A 19,837-nucleotide genomic window follows, 5' to 3' on the forward strand; every position below is an offset into this window, starting at 1 on the left:
AACCCTTGCGCTTAGCGTGAAAATGGGCGAGGTCTCGGGTTCGATCCCCGATTGAGCCCCTTGAATTCATTTTTGCATCTTCATACTTTCCACTACTATTCTTTCTCCCATTTGTATCACTTTCACGTCCTTTCCTGTCCATCTTCCTCTCTCTCAATTGTTTTAAAGCGGCCATTTCATACCTATGTTGCTTTAGAAAGTAAGTTTGTCGTGAAAAACTCTATATAGTATTCCACCCACGTTCAATACAATTAAAAGGGTGGGTGCCACATGTTTCTAGTCAAACTATAAGAGTGCACTGTGTTTGTTTCTTTTCATTTTTGTTCAAGACCCCGATTTACTGGGCGTACCAGCTCCCTTCGACGCTAGCAATAACTAACCTCATGGCAGATTCCCATCCAGACTTTTTTTTCTTTTCTTATTCCACAACAAAGCGGCAAACACAACACAGTCTTCTCAAAAGTGCGTAAAGAAAGTGATCTTCCCACTTTTCCCCGGATTTCTTTCTTTGTTTTTCTCTGGTTTTCATCGGCAGCGGGAGAGAGACCATTGCTTCGGCCCCACCAAATGGATCCGGGGAAATGTGGGGGTGGGGCAGCTGTAGCTAAATCACGGTGAAGATGATGTCCCAGCCATCACAAGACCTAGCTTATTGATGCAGTAGTGCCATGTGGAGCCGATGTGACTCCCCAGATTCATTTTCTGGAGAATTGAAGTAGAGGAATTTACTGTTGTCGGCTTGTCTTTTCCTGCTAATGCAGGAAGTAAAGCTACCAATGGGAGTCCATCCTTCCACCTCCGCATCTCTTAACCGATTCCCTGGTTGTGTTGGGTTGCCTCCATTGCAGATCCTACTTTAAGCAAACTACCTAGCTCTTCCGGATTTACAAAGGTACCTTATGTCAGAAATGCGGGTAACATCAGAATGAACTAGTGGCGTCGAAAAGGATTCCTATGTGAACAACGGTTATTGGAGGAGTTTTGATACCGATTGTCAATTCCTTCGTCTTTTCCACCTATGCTAGACTGAATCCATGACGTTTTGCATGTTGCCCACTTGATATGAAGCATAGACACATTTTAGCAAGGAACCCTTGATAATATGCTTGTCAACCGAGGTATGTCTCTGTATGAGTAGATCTTGGCTGAAGATTTCCAAATGCCATCGTGTGTGCGTAAGCTTAATTTTACTTTGATTTTACCACACTGCAACACACACAAATATCTTGAATAAAGGCAATACAAGTTTAGTATTCAAGGCCAAGTCTGAACATCAAATAAAGTGCTAAATACAGCAATCCAACGATGTCATCTCAAGCCGGTCTTTGAACCTGTTGGCCACACTTAGTTGCACTCGATCCCAGCCGACGGATCGATGAAACCGCCATTGATGAACTTCTCGTAGCTCCAGTAATCACCCTGTACACCCTCGCCACTGACAGGAACGTTGCCGTAAAACTTGTAGGTCCAGTATATGCTGCCACGTGTGTACTTTGCCCATGCAGCAATGCCTGTGTTTAAGTTCGTCTTTCGACTGCTAAAAGTGTTGGCATTGGTTGCCTGGATCGACCACTCGCCGATGACGACCGGAAATTTTCCATCCCCAGCTGAGCCCTTAGCATCCGAACAGATCCATGTAGGAAGGTTGGCAGACGTAGTAGGGCGTCCAGCGAAGTAGTAGTTGTGGACGTCGAACACAATGTTGTCAGTTGCAGCGAAGAACGGAGACCAGTATTCCTCATGCCTGAAGCTTCCCTGCAACAACAGAGGAATATTGGCGTTGACAGCCTTCACCTTGGCAAGGACGCCCTTAAAGTACTGCAGAACCCAAGCGGCACCAGCATCTGTCAGGGCCTCCGGCGTGCCAAACTTGGTAAAATCGCGGTTATCGACCGGCTCGTTGATAGGCGCTAGCGTGAACGCTTCTGGGAATCCAGAGTTCTGGATGAACTTGATTGCAGCGTCCACAGCCTGGTAGGAATAGGTAAGAGCGGTCTGGTTCTGGAACCAGCCGTAGTTGCCCTCCTTTTCTCCCAGCCCCATGCCGTTCAACCCGCCAGGCAGAGAATGAATGTCGAGGATAATGTGCATGTTGTATTTGCGGACAGCATAGTTGGCAATGGCCTGAAGGAACCGAGCTTGGTTGCCATAGTAGAGCTGCGAACCAGGGACTTTGACCCAAGCGTTGTAGCCAGTGGGAATTCGAAGGAGGTTGATACCGGCAGCAGCAAGCTTGTCAATGTCAGCAGTGTTGATATAGCTGGCATATCTTTGCTCGAGAACCGGTCCACACTGAGGCCCCAACCTCGCACATAAATCCCATTCATCCACAGTATTGCCGCCGTACTTGGCCCACCAAGTAGGATCTATCACGGCTTCTTGATGAAGCCAACCACCGAGGTTGACACCCTTTGCCGTGAATGTTTTCCAATTGATGTAGGAGCCCGCACGGACGGTGACACTAGCCGCCTGAACGACAGTCACGAAGGATGCAATCGCAGTGATAAGAAGCATATTGGAGTACAAGAGGTACGATCAGAGGCGGGAGATCTTTCTGGACAATTGTGATGTATTGGAAGATGCTCTCGGGTATTCTCAGAGTCCTTTTGTTCCCGTCACTCTGGTTTTATAGTCCCACAACCTCCACATCCGCTATACCTGTACGAGTGTTCGATACAACACCAGCGATGTTCGCTCAATGCCAATGCCGAAGATGTTCTCTATTGAGCGAAGCATGCTCCGAAGCCATCAGGATAATCAGATCTGCACTGTATGATCCCAATCAAGCAAGCTGATCACACTTCCGGGAGTTCGGTATGTGGAGGAGCCGTCCATTACAACCAAAGAATCCGGTTTGCCCTTCGGCCCCACAGTTACTTTTGTCCCACAGACACAAGCAATTCTCTTGAGCAGCTGACCTCACTTTTGCTGTTTAGAGACTGTGGTGAAGCAAAGTGCTGAACGTAGGCATGTATTCAAAGTAGTAGATTGAGTGGCTTGTCTTCTCCTAACTACACTATGGAACGATATTGTGCCTAAATATGTTTTGTGGGCGAAGCGGAATAAAGATATTCCGGTCATTCCATTTCGGGATTATCCCCACAGGCGATATGTGGGTCACGTGATGGTGAGGCTGCGCACTTCGCCTCGAAGGCATCACGACAGAGACTAAGCCAATACGGGAAAACATCAACAACAGCGAGAACGAAATTTTTGAAAATCGGAGCAAAAACGGCCCCAAATACGCGTGCTCGCGGCCACAGAGCCCCCTTCGATGCAATGCCATCCTCGGCCTTGATTCTACGTCCCAAAGGGGCCCAAGATGGCCGCAGAGCACGCCCCGACTACAATGAAAAACTTGAGAGCAAGCCGCAAAATACGACATATCAATAGACAACACTGTTACCACCACCACAGGCGAGCCACAAGCCGCTACACGAAGCACTAAGACTGCGCCTAAACAATCAACTTCAACACAACAGCCGCCGACAGGTTTTGGGTCACCTGTCACCCCCGACAAAGTTTGCAACGTCCCACAACGACGAAGATGAGTCCGACAGAACAGTATCACCTTCCGCACGGAGAAAGCACCAGGCATTAGGCATGCTACGATCGATGCCACACAATACTACAGACCACAGACAGACTGGTCCCTTGTCGCCCCTTTTGCGAAGAAGGATTGGTGTCCCTTCAACGCGCGACAATGTCTGCGGAATCTGTGCGGGAGCTCTCATACCTAGTAATCGAACATGTCGGAGTCAGTGGAGCATTGTGCTTCGTGGAAGACCCTTGGGCCAATGTGGTAGAGGGCAATAGTGGTCAACAGGCAAGAAACAAGAGGCTACATAGGAACCCGGCAGGAGGCAACAAAGAATTTACAGATGCAACTGAGAAAACGGCACATACAAGTCCGGGAGGATACGGACAAAACAAAGAGACAAAGCTGAGCGCTGGGGGGAGACTGTAGGTACAAAGAACCAGATACGGTGCTACCAGCACCAACTGAACCGAAGCAGGAGGACGCAAAACAAGCATTCTAGAGAGCAACACAAAAGCGAGAAAGCAGACAGGAGAGCAACACACTTCTTCAACAGAGGGCACAAACACACAGAATAGAGAACATAGTGGGGAGCTTGGGGATAGCTGGCCCTGATGCAACATCAGGGCGAAGTGGGGCGTCGCTGTTCATTGTCGACGCTTCGGCTACCTGCCAAACCCCGCTTTCCGGGCATAGCTGCTGGCATAAGAGCGGCTTCATAACCGAGTAGGAATAAATCAATCAATCAATCAACTAAGCCAATACTGCAGTATCCAATATATCTAACAAGATATCAATTCCAAATAAGCTTGGTATGCGATTATATAAGCCTTAATAATTTGCCTAGCCAGCTGCAAGAAGGACGTGGCTTGCTACTTCTTAGCTTGAAAATTCCACAGAGGGAGCAGTAAGGTGAGCTTCGATAATGTCAGTTGCGACAGATTACATATTATACTGGCAATATGGAAATAGCTTTTAATTGAGAGTGTGACGGGTACTGTTGGCATCATGGGAATACCCGCATGGATGTTGGACATTCATTCCTCTCAAGATGTGGTGAAAGTCATGTTCTTATCCATGGAAGAAAAAGCTGCGGATTGGCATCGTGAAGTTTATTGAAGAGATGTGTTTCTTCCAGTTTCCAACACGTAGGTAGGCGACCTCAACTACCCATGTCAGGCCTAGGTGGCCGGCAGCCGGCAGCTGAGCGGCTACAGAAGCCACTTTAATCCGGAAGTCCGACTATTGCAAAAGTAACGCAGTGAAACAGAGGAGGCTAGAAAAATGCGACAGAGCGCCGAAATCGGTATTTTGCTCGCCAAAACTCTAGGTTTTTCACGGCCTGGTGTACCGCTTTGTTGAAAACTCACTTAGTGGTTCCGAATTACTTTGAGGAGTATACTGTCATATGGCTGCTAAACTGTTAAAAAGCTTCGCCTTGTCTCATCCTGAAGATGCAACGCCATGAACTCTGCCGTTGTTCACTGGGCTAGAACACCTTAATTACTTAGGGCTCACTTAGTGCGCCCGTAACATTGCCTTTGTGTTTCCGAAGGACCTTGGACTTTCCGCTCTCTATGATATACTCCGAATTGAGTAAGAAGCGTGACTCCGGCTTAAAAGTAAAAGTGAACGACTACTTCTAAAAAGGCTTAGTGGGAGGTTGAACACGCGTTCCAAGTCCACTGTTTTGAAAAAGTTAAGGTTTGGGTGCCGTGCGGTAGACCTAGTGAAGCAGCCGTTCTCCAAACGGAGTATACTATCGTCTTCTCTAGTTTCCATGATAATTGTAGGTATGAATGTATGACACCTTCGGCGAAGAATGCCCGTTTTACGAAAGCCCATTTATTATAAACATGCAGACATAGTATAAAACCCAGATCCCTTTCGACTGACTATTTCCGTTGCTTATGCCTCAATGTATGAATTCTCCCCGAACTCGAAAAGATTTGTTATAACTGATTCAATGCCGAGTCAAAAATGGGTGAATTCCCACCCGGAAGGCTTGAAAACTCATTTAGAAAATCCAACAGATGTCTCGCACACTGTTAGTTTTGTGACGCATCTTCTTACAACCGCCTCTGTATGCGCCTTCATGCTTTTACGATGCTATGTGAAAGCATTCATCACACCCCCATTTAATGTCGATGACTGTACGTTGACTGTTCTCTTCCACACGCTTATACTGACTTCTGGTTTTCAGGGGTCGCTATTATAGCATGGGTAAGACACTAGTGTGCTTGTGATATTAACAATATGCTTCTTACACTTGGATAGATATTATCTCTAGGTAATAGTACCACGGCTTTTGTCAGTAAGTTTTTAGTACAATGTTTAGACTATTATTTTACTAATGTTGAAGCAAGTGTATCGTTTCGGCGGGGGGTTCCATATTTACGAGATCTCCCAAGCAGATTTTGTCAACTTTAGGACAGTAAGTATTGAACTTTTCCTTGATCAAACGGACAACTAACTGAGTGAACTTCAGGCCCTATATGTCCATACTTTGATATATAGTCTTACTTCCTACTTTACGAAACTCGCCCTCCTTCTTGTCAATACCAGAATTTTCCGAGCGGATAGAACGACAGTGCTCAGGACATACGTTCTCATTATTCTCACAACAGGGTACCATATGCCTACCTTCGCCATCAAGGCCAATATTTGTCAACCAATTAATGGATTCTGGGACCTTACGATAAAGACTAGCTGTTTTAACCGACAAGCCATCTTTTTCGCCGACACTGCTATCAGCGTTATTACCAACTTAGCTATCCTCTACATCCCCATCCCCGTTGTGCTCGCCCTTAGGATACCGTGGTCCAAGCGGCTCAAAATCATCGCCATGCTTAATTTAGGTGGTATCGCCATAGTAGCGAGCATGGTTCGCATGATTCTAGGCATTTCACTTCGCAAGTTATACGACGAACCTGTTGATATTATTCGCTTGAGCCTGTTCAGGTTCGTTATATTCACTCCTCTCGGTGAATGCCTTTCATAGAGTATTCGGTCACAGTCGAACTAACCAAATTATCAGCACAGCTGATGTTAGCATAGGTATAATATGTACATGTCTTCCCGCCGTCAACATTCTTATTACGCACTGGTACAATTCTAAGCCGGTTTCGACTCGTGGTGGTAGGGCATACTTTTGTCCTGTTGAGTTTAGACACTAAGCAAGAGTCAATCTCGAACGCAATACTTGAAGGCTGTGTCAAAAAGCGAAGTTGCGGGGCACGGGATTTTCTTCCATTATCCTCTTGAACCAGGTTGTGGCGTAATCAAGGAACTAATCTTCAATGCTGAGCGGGCTCATCGGGGTTGAACTCATACTTGTGAGCAACGCCGAGGCAAGAGCGAGGCTTGATGACTGGCGGAATAAAATTTCGTCTTCAATGTTTTCAGGCCCCGCCCCTAGGGACTGGGCATATGAGGCTGTCAAGTAAACAAAAGGGTCATGTAATGTAGAACATGTGGAAAGATAGAATAGTGGGTAGCACATTGCTTGTTGAGGACTAGAGTTGATAGAACATTTGGCTTTAATTGTATGAGTACTAGATCAACCTGCTGCTTATCCATTTACTTTAAAATAGTACACATATTGTTCCAAAGATGGTAGGGGCGATCAACCTATCTGGGGATCTCAGTCGATAACGTCTTAACTCAACGATCGATATACAAAATGATTCACAGGTAATTCTGCATAAGCTTCTGCATATGAACTTTGAAACAGATAATCACTTCTAACGACATCGTGCCGATGGTTCGCTGATGATTACCTAGTTAAACATTCTTTACAATGCCGCGATCTGTCAAGTGTCACGGCACCACCAAGTGAGAAAGAAGTTTCAAATTATTTCTAGATAGAGTGGTATGAATAATCAAAGACTTCAAGAAATTATTGAGAATATAATGGCATTATCATGTCTTCAATAACAATCGCCATGATTGCTATAATTGGATTTACCAGGACAGTATTGCGAACTCAGTTCCAGGCGCCACAGGGACTCCTTTGTTGTGATGGCTCTTGCTTCAAATTTGTCAACAAGCCATTGCCCCCACAGACCTTGAATGGCTCTTCCACCTTTCAACTCCGTCGAGACAAGTCCTGTACCCCTCATGTCCAAGACAATTGAGCGAGCAATAGATGGTTTCTAACCTCTTGAACTCGTCTGAAAGCGGCAACGCATCATCGAACTAAATCTTGTCGGCGACTTCTGCATCATCGACCACCAGATCCTTGTTCTTCTCGTGGATGGTGGTGTGGTGGTCAACAATTGCGTCTCCAAACAGCTCATCCATCTGCTCAAGAGTTCTCTGCTTCGTCTCAGGATAAAAGAAGAAATAAGCAACGGTAGCTACGAGGTTGAAAACGAAGAAGGCGTAAAAGTAACGAAAGCGGACTGCGTCTAGTGCCAGAGGGCTGAACTGCGCAAAAACGAGGTTCAGAGTCCAGTTGGTAAATGTCGTGATGGCGTTACCAAGGGCTCTTGCCTGAATCGGGAAGATTTCGGCCGGATAAACCCAGCTGATGATGCCTACGGGTGTGAAGAAGAAGCTGAATAAGAAATTCATGGCGACCATGGAGCGCAACTGGTTCGAGTTCTCCTCGTTGAAGTACTGCGCCTGCACTGCATTCACGAGCAGGCACAGTCCCATACCGATAGCAGAACCAATCAATGGCTTGACTCGGCCGACACGGTCCAACAGGTACAAGCCAATGCTGCAGTAAACGATGGACAACGCGCCGCTGATTCCGGTAATCATCAAGGACTCTTGATTCTCAATGCCAAGAAGGGAATAAATAATTGGCCCGTAGCTGCATAGCCTTGTTAGCAAGGCAAGTGGCAGTCTGGGTAGAGAGAGGGCAGACGACTTACTAGTTGATGACGTTGATTCCAGAAAGCTGTCCAAAGGCCTGAACACCACAACCAAGGAGCAAGCGGCGTCGCCATGACGGCTTCGTAATGATGGACTTCCACGATACTTTGGCGATGTCACGATCCGCCACAATTGTCTGGTGGATATCGTTGAACTCCGCTTCTATAGCCGCTTCGTCTTGCCCGCGTCGGAGCCTCTGAAGCGCGGCACGCGCCTCTTCGATGCGCTCTTTTTCGACCAGCCATCGCGGCGACTCCTGCAGGAAGTAGATACCTGCCATCAGGGTCAGGCTGGGGACTGTCTGGAATGCAAGTGGGAACCGCCCTGATAAATCATTAGCAAAACCCTGTTATACACCGCAGGCCCGCATCCATCTCAGAGCCAACAAAACAACTTACAAGAGAATTCTGTTTTGCTATGCGAACATCCATAGCCCAACCATTGAGCCACGAAGAACCCCTAAGTCTGGTAAGCACTAGTACTTTAAGCTGAACACTCAAATTTTTGAAAGGGGCCAGAACTATACCCAACTCAGCATCCATTGCAGGAGGCCTGCAAGCATACCGCGGTATTTCGCCTCGGAAAGCTCAGAAGCGTACATGGGAATGGTTGCAGTTAACATGCCAACAGCCACACCAGCGATGAAACGGCCAACGATTAACATGGGAATATTGATGGAGCCGGCTTGGATAGCACAGCCCAATGTAGAGACGACTGAGCCGGCGAAAATTGTGTTCCTTCGTCCGGCCCAGTCAGCACCAATCATGTTGATAATTGTGCCGAGAATGGCACCTCCTTGAAAAGAGGAAACAATCCCTCCGACGGTGTTGGCATCTGGCGTAGAGAAGCGTTCTTTGAAAGTCGGAAGCGATATGACGGATCCGATAATGCCTGAGTCGTAACCAAAGAGGAACCCTATCAAAAGAAGTCAGAATTGAAACTGATTGAAAGAACCAGATACAGGGTAGGATCTGACCGCCAATGGCAATAAACAATGCCGATAATACTGTCGTAGTCTGGCCCATGATGTCAAACGTGGATGACGATCAAAAGGTAATGATAGTGGCTATTGTTGAAGAGCTTAAGATGAGCAGCCTGAAGTGGTTCTCTAGTGAAAAAGGTAGTCAAGAACCGTTATGTTTGACAGGTTCCTCAAACAACCGATCTATTAGATCCCAGGTAGCTAAGTAACGTGTCTCCGCGATAATCAAGTTCCAAGAGCTGCCACTTAGTTTATATCGACTCAAATGATATAGCAGTAAAATGATTCGGGGTATAATATCCCGATAGGATCTGATAATCGTGTTGAATCAGCTCTACATCCGGGAAGTGGAGGGTGTACTTTCAGGGGTAGCCAAGAACATGCAGCCGAGTGGGCAGCTTGCATGACTACAACTTGTGAGGGTAACGGCCAATCAAAACCAAAGAGTGTACAGCTTACGAGACGATAGAAAGTATCCCAGTAGAGTTGGTAGAAAAATTTGAACTCCATCCCATGCTCCTCCGGGCTCCCATGTGAGTATTCAAAACATCAAAAACAAGATACGGGTTCTAGAGGGAGTCTGGGGGCATGTAAAAACCAAGCACTCTGCGGACCCAAGGACGTATTTGGGTAGCAATCTTGTAATAAATCAAGTCAATAGTTGGAAATTATTGTAAAGCATACTCTGGGACTATCATTCAATGTGGGCGAGAACCGGCACAGAACGCTCAGAATGGGGAAAGTGGTGTTGTTGGTTGGAAGAACTAACTAACTGGCTAGAGGGCTGTGGAGGCTGGCTAAGACCAGTGGTGGCGGCCGTCAGCCCACGTGACGGGCCGGCGAGGCCTGCCACCCACACCCCCTCTCAGACTCCTTAGCGAAAAAGCAGTAGAATAATAGGAAATATAGGAAAAGTCCTAAATCCTCTAAATCCGAGGAGTTCTCAACTATTAGAAAACTCGGTTAATTACCGGTTAAACCTAGCTAATAGGAGGCTGTGAAATCCTCTGAATCCCGAAGTCTTAATATTAATAGTCTTATAGTCTTAAAATCCCCCTCTTAATCCAATCCCTCCGCTATACCTAATAAACGAACGAATTCCTTGTGTTTAACCGCAACTAGTAGCTTCGTAAGTCTATCGGCAGCTATATTAACGCTTTTGATAAGTCGGAGTTCGATGCTTTTCGTAGTATAAACCTCCTATATAATTTATTTATATCGGATGTCGATATAGCAGGTTTATGCCTTGTTAAGTAGGTTTATAACGTTATTATAGCCGTTAGTATTATTAATAAATATAATAGTAAGTATAATAATAGGTTTGCTAAGTAGTTAGGAGAAGTAACGCCTAATCTACTTTATAATAATTATTATAAGTATAAGATTAATAAATTTAGCCTTTATAATAGGAATTAATAGGGACGCATCACGAATTGATAGGGACGCATCATCCTTAGGGACGCATCACATTCTAAGGTTGTGATTAGCTAGAAATTTTGGTGACCCATAGGTACAAGTCGGCGAAGGCGGTAAGGCTAGCGTTGCTAACGCCCTACCTTTTCACAGCTATAAGAGGCCTGCCTCCGTTTCATAGACATAAAGCCGGCCCGCCCTACTAGCCTACGTTTCTTAGCTATTCCTCCTATTTGAGATTTGCAAAACCATCTAAACGACCGCTTTTGCAAATCTTAAATAGTAGGTCTTTTTCTTCCCTTCTAAGGAGGAATTAGGTTTTATTAAACTAAACTGAAACGGCTTTTATAAATCTTAATTGATTTCTACTTCTATTTCCTCTTATATAATAATAAAGAATGCCCCCCTTACCCTTAACGTTTGAGACTCTTATTACTACTACTAAGTAGTTCCTATTAACTCCTCGTCCTACGGATGCTTGCCTATAATCTTCTTCTATTCGAACGAAGGCTAGTTGATCGGCTAGTACTAAGAGTAGTTACTTAGCTTCGTATCTACTGCTAGGAAGAGGTTAGCGCCTAGCTACTAGCTATCTCTTATATAAGCCTTGCTAAGGTAATCTTATTACGGCTTCCTAGTAGTTTGCTATGCCTATGCCCTGCTGCTAATTAGCTAAGTTATTAACTTTATAGTTAGCTATATAATTATCTAGCTAGCTAGCTACTTAATTAAGTACTATCCCTTAATAATAGGGATAATAAGACTAGCTATATTAAGTTCTTAGGTCTACTACGGAGGTTTCTTACAATCTTCGGATTAAGGATCCGTCAATATAGATCCTAGGAAGAAGACTCTCGTAGCCGCTATCGTAGGTAAACCTTATCCTTTATAAACTATACCTTATCTATAAGTTTAAAGTAGATCTTATAGTAGCATAAGATACTATACTCTATAGAGACAGTATAGTCCTCTATATAGTCTCTAAGAGGCGCTGGAAATGGATTTCTACCTGTTAGTAAAGCCTTCTTTGCTAGACGGTATTGCTTCGTAATCAAACCAAGATACTGCGATGAGAGTATTGTTCGAAGCTCCCCAAGGTACTTAGATCTATTCCTTATAAACTTACGGCTTATAAGGATCTTATCCTATGCATAAGCTTGCTTAAAGCAAACCTCTTAATCCTTAAGCATATCCTATATTATATTAACTAAGTAATATAGGTAGCTAAGTCTATTAAGAAGATAGCCTTTGATGTTGTTATTACTTGATTCCGTCCCTAAGGTTATACGGATGCCGAAGTTTCGGTACTAGCGAATAGAATAACGTGCCTACTACTCCCTTAGTAGTAGATATATTTTATACAGGTAGTTTAGAATAGGCTGTTAGTCTTTAAACTCTTTGCAAAGGTTTGCTTATGCTTTCCTAAAAGCATCCTCTATCTTAGCAAATAGAACTAACTTCTATATTATAAAAACCCCCCGGTAGCTATATAGCATAGCCTTATCTACTAAAGTATAGATATAGGCATAGTCCTTATTACTAAGTTTAGTATCTAGTTGTAAAGCTAGATCGTCTTCTTTAGACTTACTACTACTAAAATAGCTCTAAAGCTACTTTTGCTTAGCTTTAAGCATAACGTTTAAGTTGATATAGTAAATACAAAGCTATTATTATATATTTAGAAAGTATTTGTTAAGAGCTGCCTTTATCTATCTATCGTAGTCGGTAATAATAATATCTAGTTAGCAAATAAAGTTCTAATTAATAAGTTATAAGATACTTTGCGATAAGAACTAGAACCCCTCTAGTCTCTTATTATTAATAAGACTAAATACTATATTAAATACCGATCTAAGACATGTTTGCCTTGTAGCTTGGAAGAGTAGAAGCTTAAAGCGATTAGTATTATAGGTGTTGTTAAAGCTAATAACCTCGGGGAACCGCTTCTATATCCGGAGAAAGTATAGAAACGTCTAGACAAGCCTAATAAGCCGATTCGGCTTATCATCCGCCTACTTTATAATATAAAGGATCTCCTGCTTATTAAAAAGCTTGATTAGAGCTATAGTTAGTATATACCTATTAAGCTTTTCGCAATTAATTCAGGCTCTAGCGTTATAAATATCCTGCTAAGTAAAAACAGATTTAGGAAACTACTTCTAAATAATAATACTTACGTCGTATACCTAAATACTAACCTGCCGACTAATAGTCTTAATTATATCCTTAATAGGCTTAGTTAACCTCTTATAAGATAGGTATATAGATAATACTAAGCTAGGGATATAATTATGCTAGCTATATATTAGGTTAGAATGCTAACGTAAAAGCTATTTCCCCTCCTCTATTGCTTTAGTAATAATTTACTATTAGTAATTATACTTCCGAGATATACAGGCTTAGATGCTAGTACCTCTACCTTGCTTTAGTAGCCTAAATTGATCGTAACGAAGTATATAGCGAATTATACGTCCTTTACGATAGTATCTATTATACTTTGCAATCCTAAATCTATGCTTTTTTATAAATTTATTAACTTAGTCGAGGAGGGTTTTAATTATTACTTCTAGTTCGCTAGGGATCGGTAGGTTTAGAATAGTTTTGGGGGTAGGTAATTTCGACCTTTCGCTTATAGTAAGGAATAAAGTACTTAGAGAAGATGGTATTGCTATTACTTCTAGGCTTTGTCGGGGAGGTGAATAAGGTAGAGGAGGAGGAGACTCGCCGATTAAGGATATGTCTGAAGGGTGTAGTAAGTAGCCCTAAGCCTCACGATATCGACGAACGCGTTTACATTGTTAGAGGAAAGCATGCGTAAGACGTCGGTTTATCCTAACAACCTCTTAAATAAGGCTTAGAATAGTAGAGAACTAATCTAAAGTAGGTTATAAAGGTTAATTTTTAAGTTATAATACTAATTAGCTTTCTTTTAGTTAATGTTTAGGTAAAATTATACGCTATATACGTATTATCCTTTTTAGAAAGGAATATAGAAAATATAATTTATCTCCCTAAGGGTTATAGCTTATATCGGAATCTTACTATAATTATTTAGGTAGAATCTTAGAGATTAGGTTAGGTTAACTTTTACAATCGCTAGCCTTATAGAATTAACTAATAGTAGTATCGCTATTAACTAAGATAGTATAGCGTTAGCGCTTAGGAGAAGGTAATTGATTATATATACTAGAGCTGCTAGGTCGGCGACGCAATTAGGGCCTTGATTGACTTGTAAAGGTAGACATCTTGACGTTATAAAGGAGAATAAATTAAATATGTCTAATACGCTTTCGTAGTTATAAAGGGATAGGCTAAGAAGATAAGAAAGATACTTTATTAGATGATGGCAGAATTCGGATGCACTAACAATAAAATTTTGAGCCAATCACAACCTTAGAATATGATGCGTCCCTAAGGATGATGCGTCCCTATCAATTCGTGATGCGTCCCTATCAATTCCCTTTATAATACTTAAAGTTACGAAAGTCTATTTCTTTAACTTCTAAGTAATTAGTATATTAGTAAGGAAGACGACGTAACTACTTATTAAGATTCGTAATAGCTTGTTATTAGCGAAAAAGGTATTTATAATAGTATAACGTACATGATAAGCGAGTGAGACAGACAAGCGAGTGAGACAGTAAACCGCGACCGTCGCACCTTGACGCGACCGGCACCTTTTCCTCTACAATAAATCATGGAATCAGCTAGTATTGAAAGAAGGTTACAAATTGCCCTTCAAGCAATGAGAAATGACCCAAAACTTAGTGCTCGGGCCGCAGGTGTACTCTATACAGTCAGTCACGCAACATTAAGCCGGCGACTAAAGGGAATAGTCTCACGACGCGACAGCATGCCTAATTCACGGAATTTATCAGATTTAGAAGAGAAGACAATAGTTGAGTATATTCTCGACCTAGATGCGCGATCATTTCCTCCCCGGCTGAGTGGTGTGGAAGAAATGGCCAATCGACTTCTCGCAGAGCGCGACGCGCCTCCAGTTGGGAAGCGCTAGGCTTCTAATTTCGTCAAGCGACAACCACAGCTTAGGACGCGTTTCTTTCGCAAGTATGACTATAAGAGAGCTCAATACGAAGATCCAGAGGTGATTCGTGGCTGGTTTTCGCTTGTGAAGAATACAATTGCGAAGTATGGTATTGCTGATGCTGATATCTACAACTTTGATGAGACCGGCTTTATGATGGGCGTTATTGCTTCTGGAATGGTTATTACAAGTGCTGAAAGGCGTTCAAATACGAAGATGACACAGCCTGGCAATAGGGAATGGGTTACAGTTATCCAGGCTATTAATTCCCAAGGGGAGAGCATCCCGCCATACATCATCGTTGCAGGCCAGTATCACCTCTCAAGCTGGTATACAGAAACCTCTCTTCCGGGCGATTAGGCTATTGCAACGTCTGAAAATGGATGGACAACAAACGAGAGAGGTATTGACTGGATCAGACACTTCGACATTTATACAAAACCACGTACGTCTGGGAAATATCGCCTCCTCGTTGTTGATGGTCATGAAAGTCACCACTCCGCAGCCTTCGAGCTCTTTTGTCAAGAAAACAACATTATTACACTGTGCATGCCGGCTCACTCGTCTCATCTACTTCAACCCTTAGATGTTGGTTGTTTTCAGCCGTTAAAGAATGCCTACGGTCGGCAAATTGAGAATAAGATGCGGCGAGGCATAACCCATATCTCGAAGGAAGATTTCTTTGCAGCATTTCACGAAGCTTTTAAGCAGTCTTTTACGAGGAAAAATATCCAGGGAGGTTTCCGAGGAGCTGGACTTGTCCCTTTGAATGCAGAAAGTGTTCTCTCAAAGCTGGATGTAAAGTTCCGAACGCCAACGCCTGAGGAGGGGGTCCCTCAGACACCAGACCCTTGGATCTCTAGGACGCCGAGCAACCCAAGCGAAGCAAGATCACAGTCTACTTTTATTAAGAGTCGAATCTCACGCCACCGAAGCAGCTCTCCAGCATCAATTTATAGTGCTGTGAGTAAGCTAGCCAGAGGGACAGAAGGACTAGGGCATCGGGTAGCATTACTAGAGTCAGAGGTTCAAATCCTTCGAGAGGAGAATGCAATATTAAGTCGGCGTCGAAGGGCTAAGAAAACACGTCTACAGAAAGGAGGAAGTCTTACTATATCTACTGGAGAGGATATACAGTCGCAAAGAGAGGCAGACACGCAACTACAAGAGGAAACGCGACGGAGTAGTGGTCGCAAAGTGAGGTCTGAGACGACTCATCGTCGGTGTGGCGTATGCGGGAATACAGGCCACAACGCGAGAACATGTCAATTTATTGAGGAAACATCCGAAGAACAGGAATCCGAGTAGTATTAATCAATCTAAGATTTCTTGTTATAGATTTCGATATTATTGTCGCGAAGGTCTGGTTTACTGTCTCACTCGCTTGTCTGTCTCACTCGCTTATCATGTACGTTAAAGCCTTAACTTATTAATTATAAAGATACTTCTAAGTATAATACCGAGATAAATAATACCTTTAAGGTATCGGAATAAGTACTTAATAATATAAAGATAAGCCTTAGAAGGCTTTAAATTCGCTTATAATAATTTATTAATAGTATAGGCTATATTAACGTAAGTTCTAGCTATTAAGAAGTTAAAGCAGCTAGTCTATTCGATATAAAGTTACTATTCGTTAAGCAAGTATTTATTCTTATCCTAGGTAATAAACAGATCGTTAATAGTCGCTATAAGCGTCTTAATAATACTTAAACTATTAAAGTTAAATCGTTAAAATACTGCTTTTACATACTTAGCCTAAGAGACGAAAATCTTACTAGCAGCCTTGTCGCGTTTAATCTAGAAACCGAGAAAATCGGTAGCCTTGCTAAGGTCTTTAAGAAAATAAACCTTCTCGAGGAGATAATAAACTTCTATTATGACTTGCTTATTAAGAGCGGCGATAGCGTTATCGTCGACGTATATAAGAACGTACGCTTTAATCTTATAGTTAACGAAGAAATAAACCTCCTTATTAATAGTAGTAAAGCTAATTCGTTTTATTTTACCTTTAATAAGTCGAAACTACTAAAGTAGTGATTTTCTTAATTTATAAAATGCTTTATAAAGCAGCTAAACCTTATTATCTATAGTAGCATAGCTAGCAAGGGGCTAGACGTATACCTTAACCCCCTCTAGAATCGAGGCGGCTAGGAAAGCAGTATTAAAATCATATACTTCGTATTTAAGATCGAGAAGTATAATAACTACGAAGAAAAGGCAGGTTATAATAGTAAAAGCAATTATAGCGTAAACCTTTTATAATAACTAGTTACCTTTCTTATAGTTTCTATAAACTATATATTAAGCCTTATAGTATACGATTTCGTTATTTTTATTTATTTTAATATTATATACTTATTTACTAGGTAAGACTTTAGTATTATATAGTAGGTAAACGACTTTGTAAACCCTTTTTTTTATAAATTAAGTTACCTCTCGTTCGAAGGCTTACTCCTACTTAGGCTATTATAAGCTTTTTTACGCCTCGCGGTAAGACTTTGGAATCGCTATGCTATCGGGTAAGACTTTCGAAAAGGTAGTAGTAGAAAGCATACTAAGAAAGAATTAATAAGAAGTTAGTAAAGCTAGAATATTAGTAGATAGAAAAGTCTTTTTAGTATAAAAGCATACGCTACTAGCGGCTTAGTAATAACTAGGTAGTTGCTAGGCTAAGGCGCGGCGAGGTCGAGAAGACTCTGCTAGTTAACTTATTACTTCTTTAACAATCGTAAAGAGAGAATCAAGGTCTTAGTAATTAGTTTTTATTATTTCTATAAAAGCGATAAATTCGTTATTATTTAATTCGTTAGTAATGCTATTACGAGGTATAGTAGTAGTCTCTAATAGGTTTTCTAATAGTAGAGATATAAGATATATATTAGTAAGTATTATTGCTTTTTTAACAATAGTCTTATCTAGTTTAGGATTACTAGTTATAGGTTTTTCACCTTTAATAGGCTTCTAATAGATAGTATACTAGATAATAATATTTAGTTTGATAAACGTAGTATTATATTTAATTTTATTAATATTAGGTATGCTAGTAGTTAAAAGCAATACTATCCTATACGGTTCCTTACGAAATCGAATATCTCTATAGCGAATAACCTCCTTTCGATTAGGTAAGTAAACATAGTAAATATAGCTATAAAGAAAACCGTAACCGATAAGGAATCCCTTAATTACTCGTAGTTCTATCTTAGCAAAACGTATAAGGCGTTAAAAGCCTTTCTTATATACGTAGGTAGTATAGCTAAACGTTCGGAGATATTTAATATAAGGGGCCTTACGTTTAGCAGCTAAGTTTAGCTCTCTCGCTATAATCTCGTAAAGGCTTAAGTTACCTTTAGAAGGTATAAGCAAGAGGTTAAGAATCTAAGTTACCGAATCGATGCTATAATCCTATAGTTCCTCTAGAAGGGATATATCAATTAGCTATATCTAGGCGCCTTTGACGATAATACGACTAGCATGCTTAATAATACTGTTTATAGAAGGCGTATAGGTAATAGTCGTATTATAGTAAGTACCTTCGAAGTAGGGGTTGTTAAAAACCTTGATTAGCTCGGGAGTATTATCAGAAACCTAAACCTTAGGCTTAAAGCTAGTAAGACTATAGAATTTAGTATCTTATTTCTTAATAGCTACTAGGATAGTAGCAAACTTATAGTTAAGTAGAAAAACAACTTAGTAGTAACTACTATACTTATCTATAAGGTATAAAACCTAACGGTTCCTTTTTATTAATAAGGGAAGAATACTAACGAGATTAAGGTAAATTTTATTACTAATACTTGTAAGTAGAAGTAGGTAGTCTCGACTAATCCGTTTAGTAGATTTACTAAGATAGCAAGACTTATAGAAGAAAGCGTTAATTTCCGACGTTATAAACCGAATGCTAACACGGTAGCAAGCCTTTATAATACGTAATAGGTAGGCGTAAACCAGCCGGCAGTATATCAGTTTAAGAAACGGTCGCTAGGTAGCCTAGAAGGCAGCAAGGCTAATAGCAATATCTCGAGGCATATGATTTCTAATATTATAAGTCTTAACAACATAGACGTTAGAAACCTAATAAACTTTAGCAAGGGAAGTATACTATATTATATATATAAGGCTTAAGGTCTACTAATTATATTCTACGTAATTATAACGAAGTTTTCTAAGGCTTAGTAAGTTAGCTAGGCTAGAAGGGTTATACTTAACGTTATAAAGTATCTAATCGTAAATAACGTCAGGGTTGGTAGGGTCTTAGGTCTAGAAGAAGACGGTACCTATGCTAAGTAACTAGACTAAGGCGCTAGAGGCAGAAGTAGAAGGTATTAAATCGCTTTTTTTAGTATACTTAACGAAATATCGCAAGTTATTAAAGGTTAAAGTAGTATAACTAGAATCGAGAACGATATTGTCTTAGGTAATAAGGTTATCGTAGGCAGTAGTAAAAACTGCTAGGCTAGCGATAAAGGCTAGGGTAGACTAACCTAAGATAGCAGGTAACGCTCTGATAACAGTCTAGCAGGTGCTATTAATAGAAGTAGGCTAATCCTAGTAGTAGCGATCGCTATATATATACTTTCTTGCTTTTTTAATTAACTTATCCTGGTTGACATAGTATAGAAGGATAAGATTAGGGTAGGCGATATAGTACTTCGTAGTCTCGTAATCATAGTTATAATAGTCGTACTTCTTCTTTTCCTTAGAAGTAGTAATAGTAGAGGTAACGGTAGTAGTAATAGCTAGAAAGGCAAGACCCTTACTACTAGCAGACTTGCCTCTAGGTATATTACGAATAATAGCATAACTATGCTTTTAATCCTCGTCTTAAGCAAGTATATAAATCGTATTAGCTACCTTATTCTATGTAGGATAGGTAGCACCCTTCGATATAAAATACTTATATATATTAGGAAGTCGGTCTTTAAAAAAGTTAAGGAGGAAAATAGCGAGGAAGGAGTCTAGCAGACGACCGTAAATA

General features: G+C 41.5%; 4 protein-coding genes across 4 annotated transcripts; 2 read left to right on the forward strand and 2 right to left on the reverse strand.

The window, feature by feature from the left end:
* Positions 1–1,344: 1,344 nt before the first annotated feature.
* Positions 1,345–2,514, reverse strand: CTRU02_202812 (putative exo-beta-1,3-glucanase; the record flags this gene model as incomplete). The annotated part of the gene is made up of 1 exon (XM_036728975.1): positions 1,345–2,514. The coding sequence occupies one exon, from the start codon at positions 2,512–2,514 to the stop codon at positions 1,345–1,347; it is 1,170 nt and encodes a 389-aa protein (XP_036579490.1).
* Positions 2,515–5,504: 2,990 nt separating this feature from the next.
* Positions 5,505–6,714, forward strand: CTRU02_202813 (uncharacterized protein; the record flags this gene model as incomplete). The annotated part of the gene is made up of 4 exons (XM_070204096.1): positions 5,505–5,691; positions 5,905–5,968; positions 6,017–6,499; positions 6,576–6,714. 4 exons carry the CDS (start codon positions 5,505–5,507, stop codon positions 6,712–6,714), a joined length of 873 nt encoding a protein of 290 aa, XP_070062678.1.
* Positions 6,715–7,735: 1,021 nt separating this feature from the next.
* Positions 7,736–9,444, reverse strand: CTRU02_202814 (hexose carrier protein; the record flags this gene model as incomplete). Its single annotated transcript, XM_036728977.1, has 5 exons — positions 7,736–8,357; positions 8,419–8,743; positions 8,818–8,878; positions 8,946–9,334; positions 9,396–9,444. The coding sequence occupies 5 exons, from the start codon at positions 9,442–9,444 to the stop codon at positions 7,736–7,738; spliced, it is 1,446 nt and encodes a 481-aa protein (XP_036579492.1).
* Positions 9,445–14,667: 5,223 nt separating this feature from the next.
* On the forward strand, positions 14,668–16,167 carry CTRU02_202815 (transposase; the record flags this gene model as incomplete). Its single annotated transcript, XM_070204097.1, has 3 exons — positions 14,668–14,814; positions 14,848–15,170; positions 15,279–16,167. 3 exons carry the CDS (start codon positions 14,668–14,670, stop codon positions 16,165–16,167), a joined length of 1,359 nt encoding a protein of 452 aa, XP_070062679.1.
* Between the last annotated feature and the right edge of the window lie 3,670 nt (positions 16,168–19,837).

The sequence above is a fragment of the Colletotrichum truncatum genome (assembly GCF_014235925.2).
Source record: "Colletotrichum truncatum strain CMES1059 chromosome Unknown Contig_0001, whole genome shotgun sequence".
Lineage (NCBI taxonomy): Eukaryota > Fungi > Ascomycota > Sordariomycetes > Glomerellales > Glomerellaceae > Colletotrichum > Colletotrichum truncatum.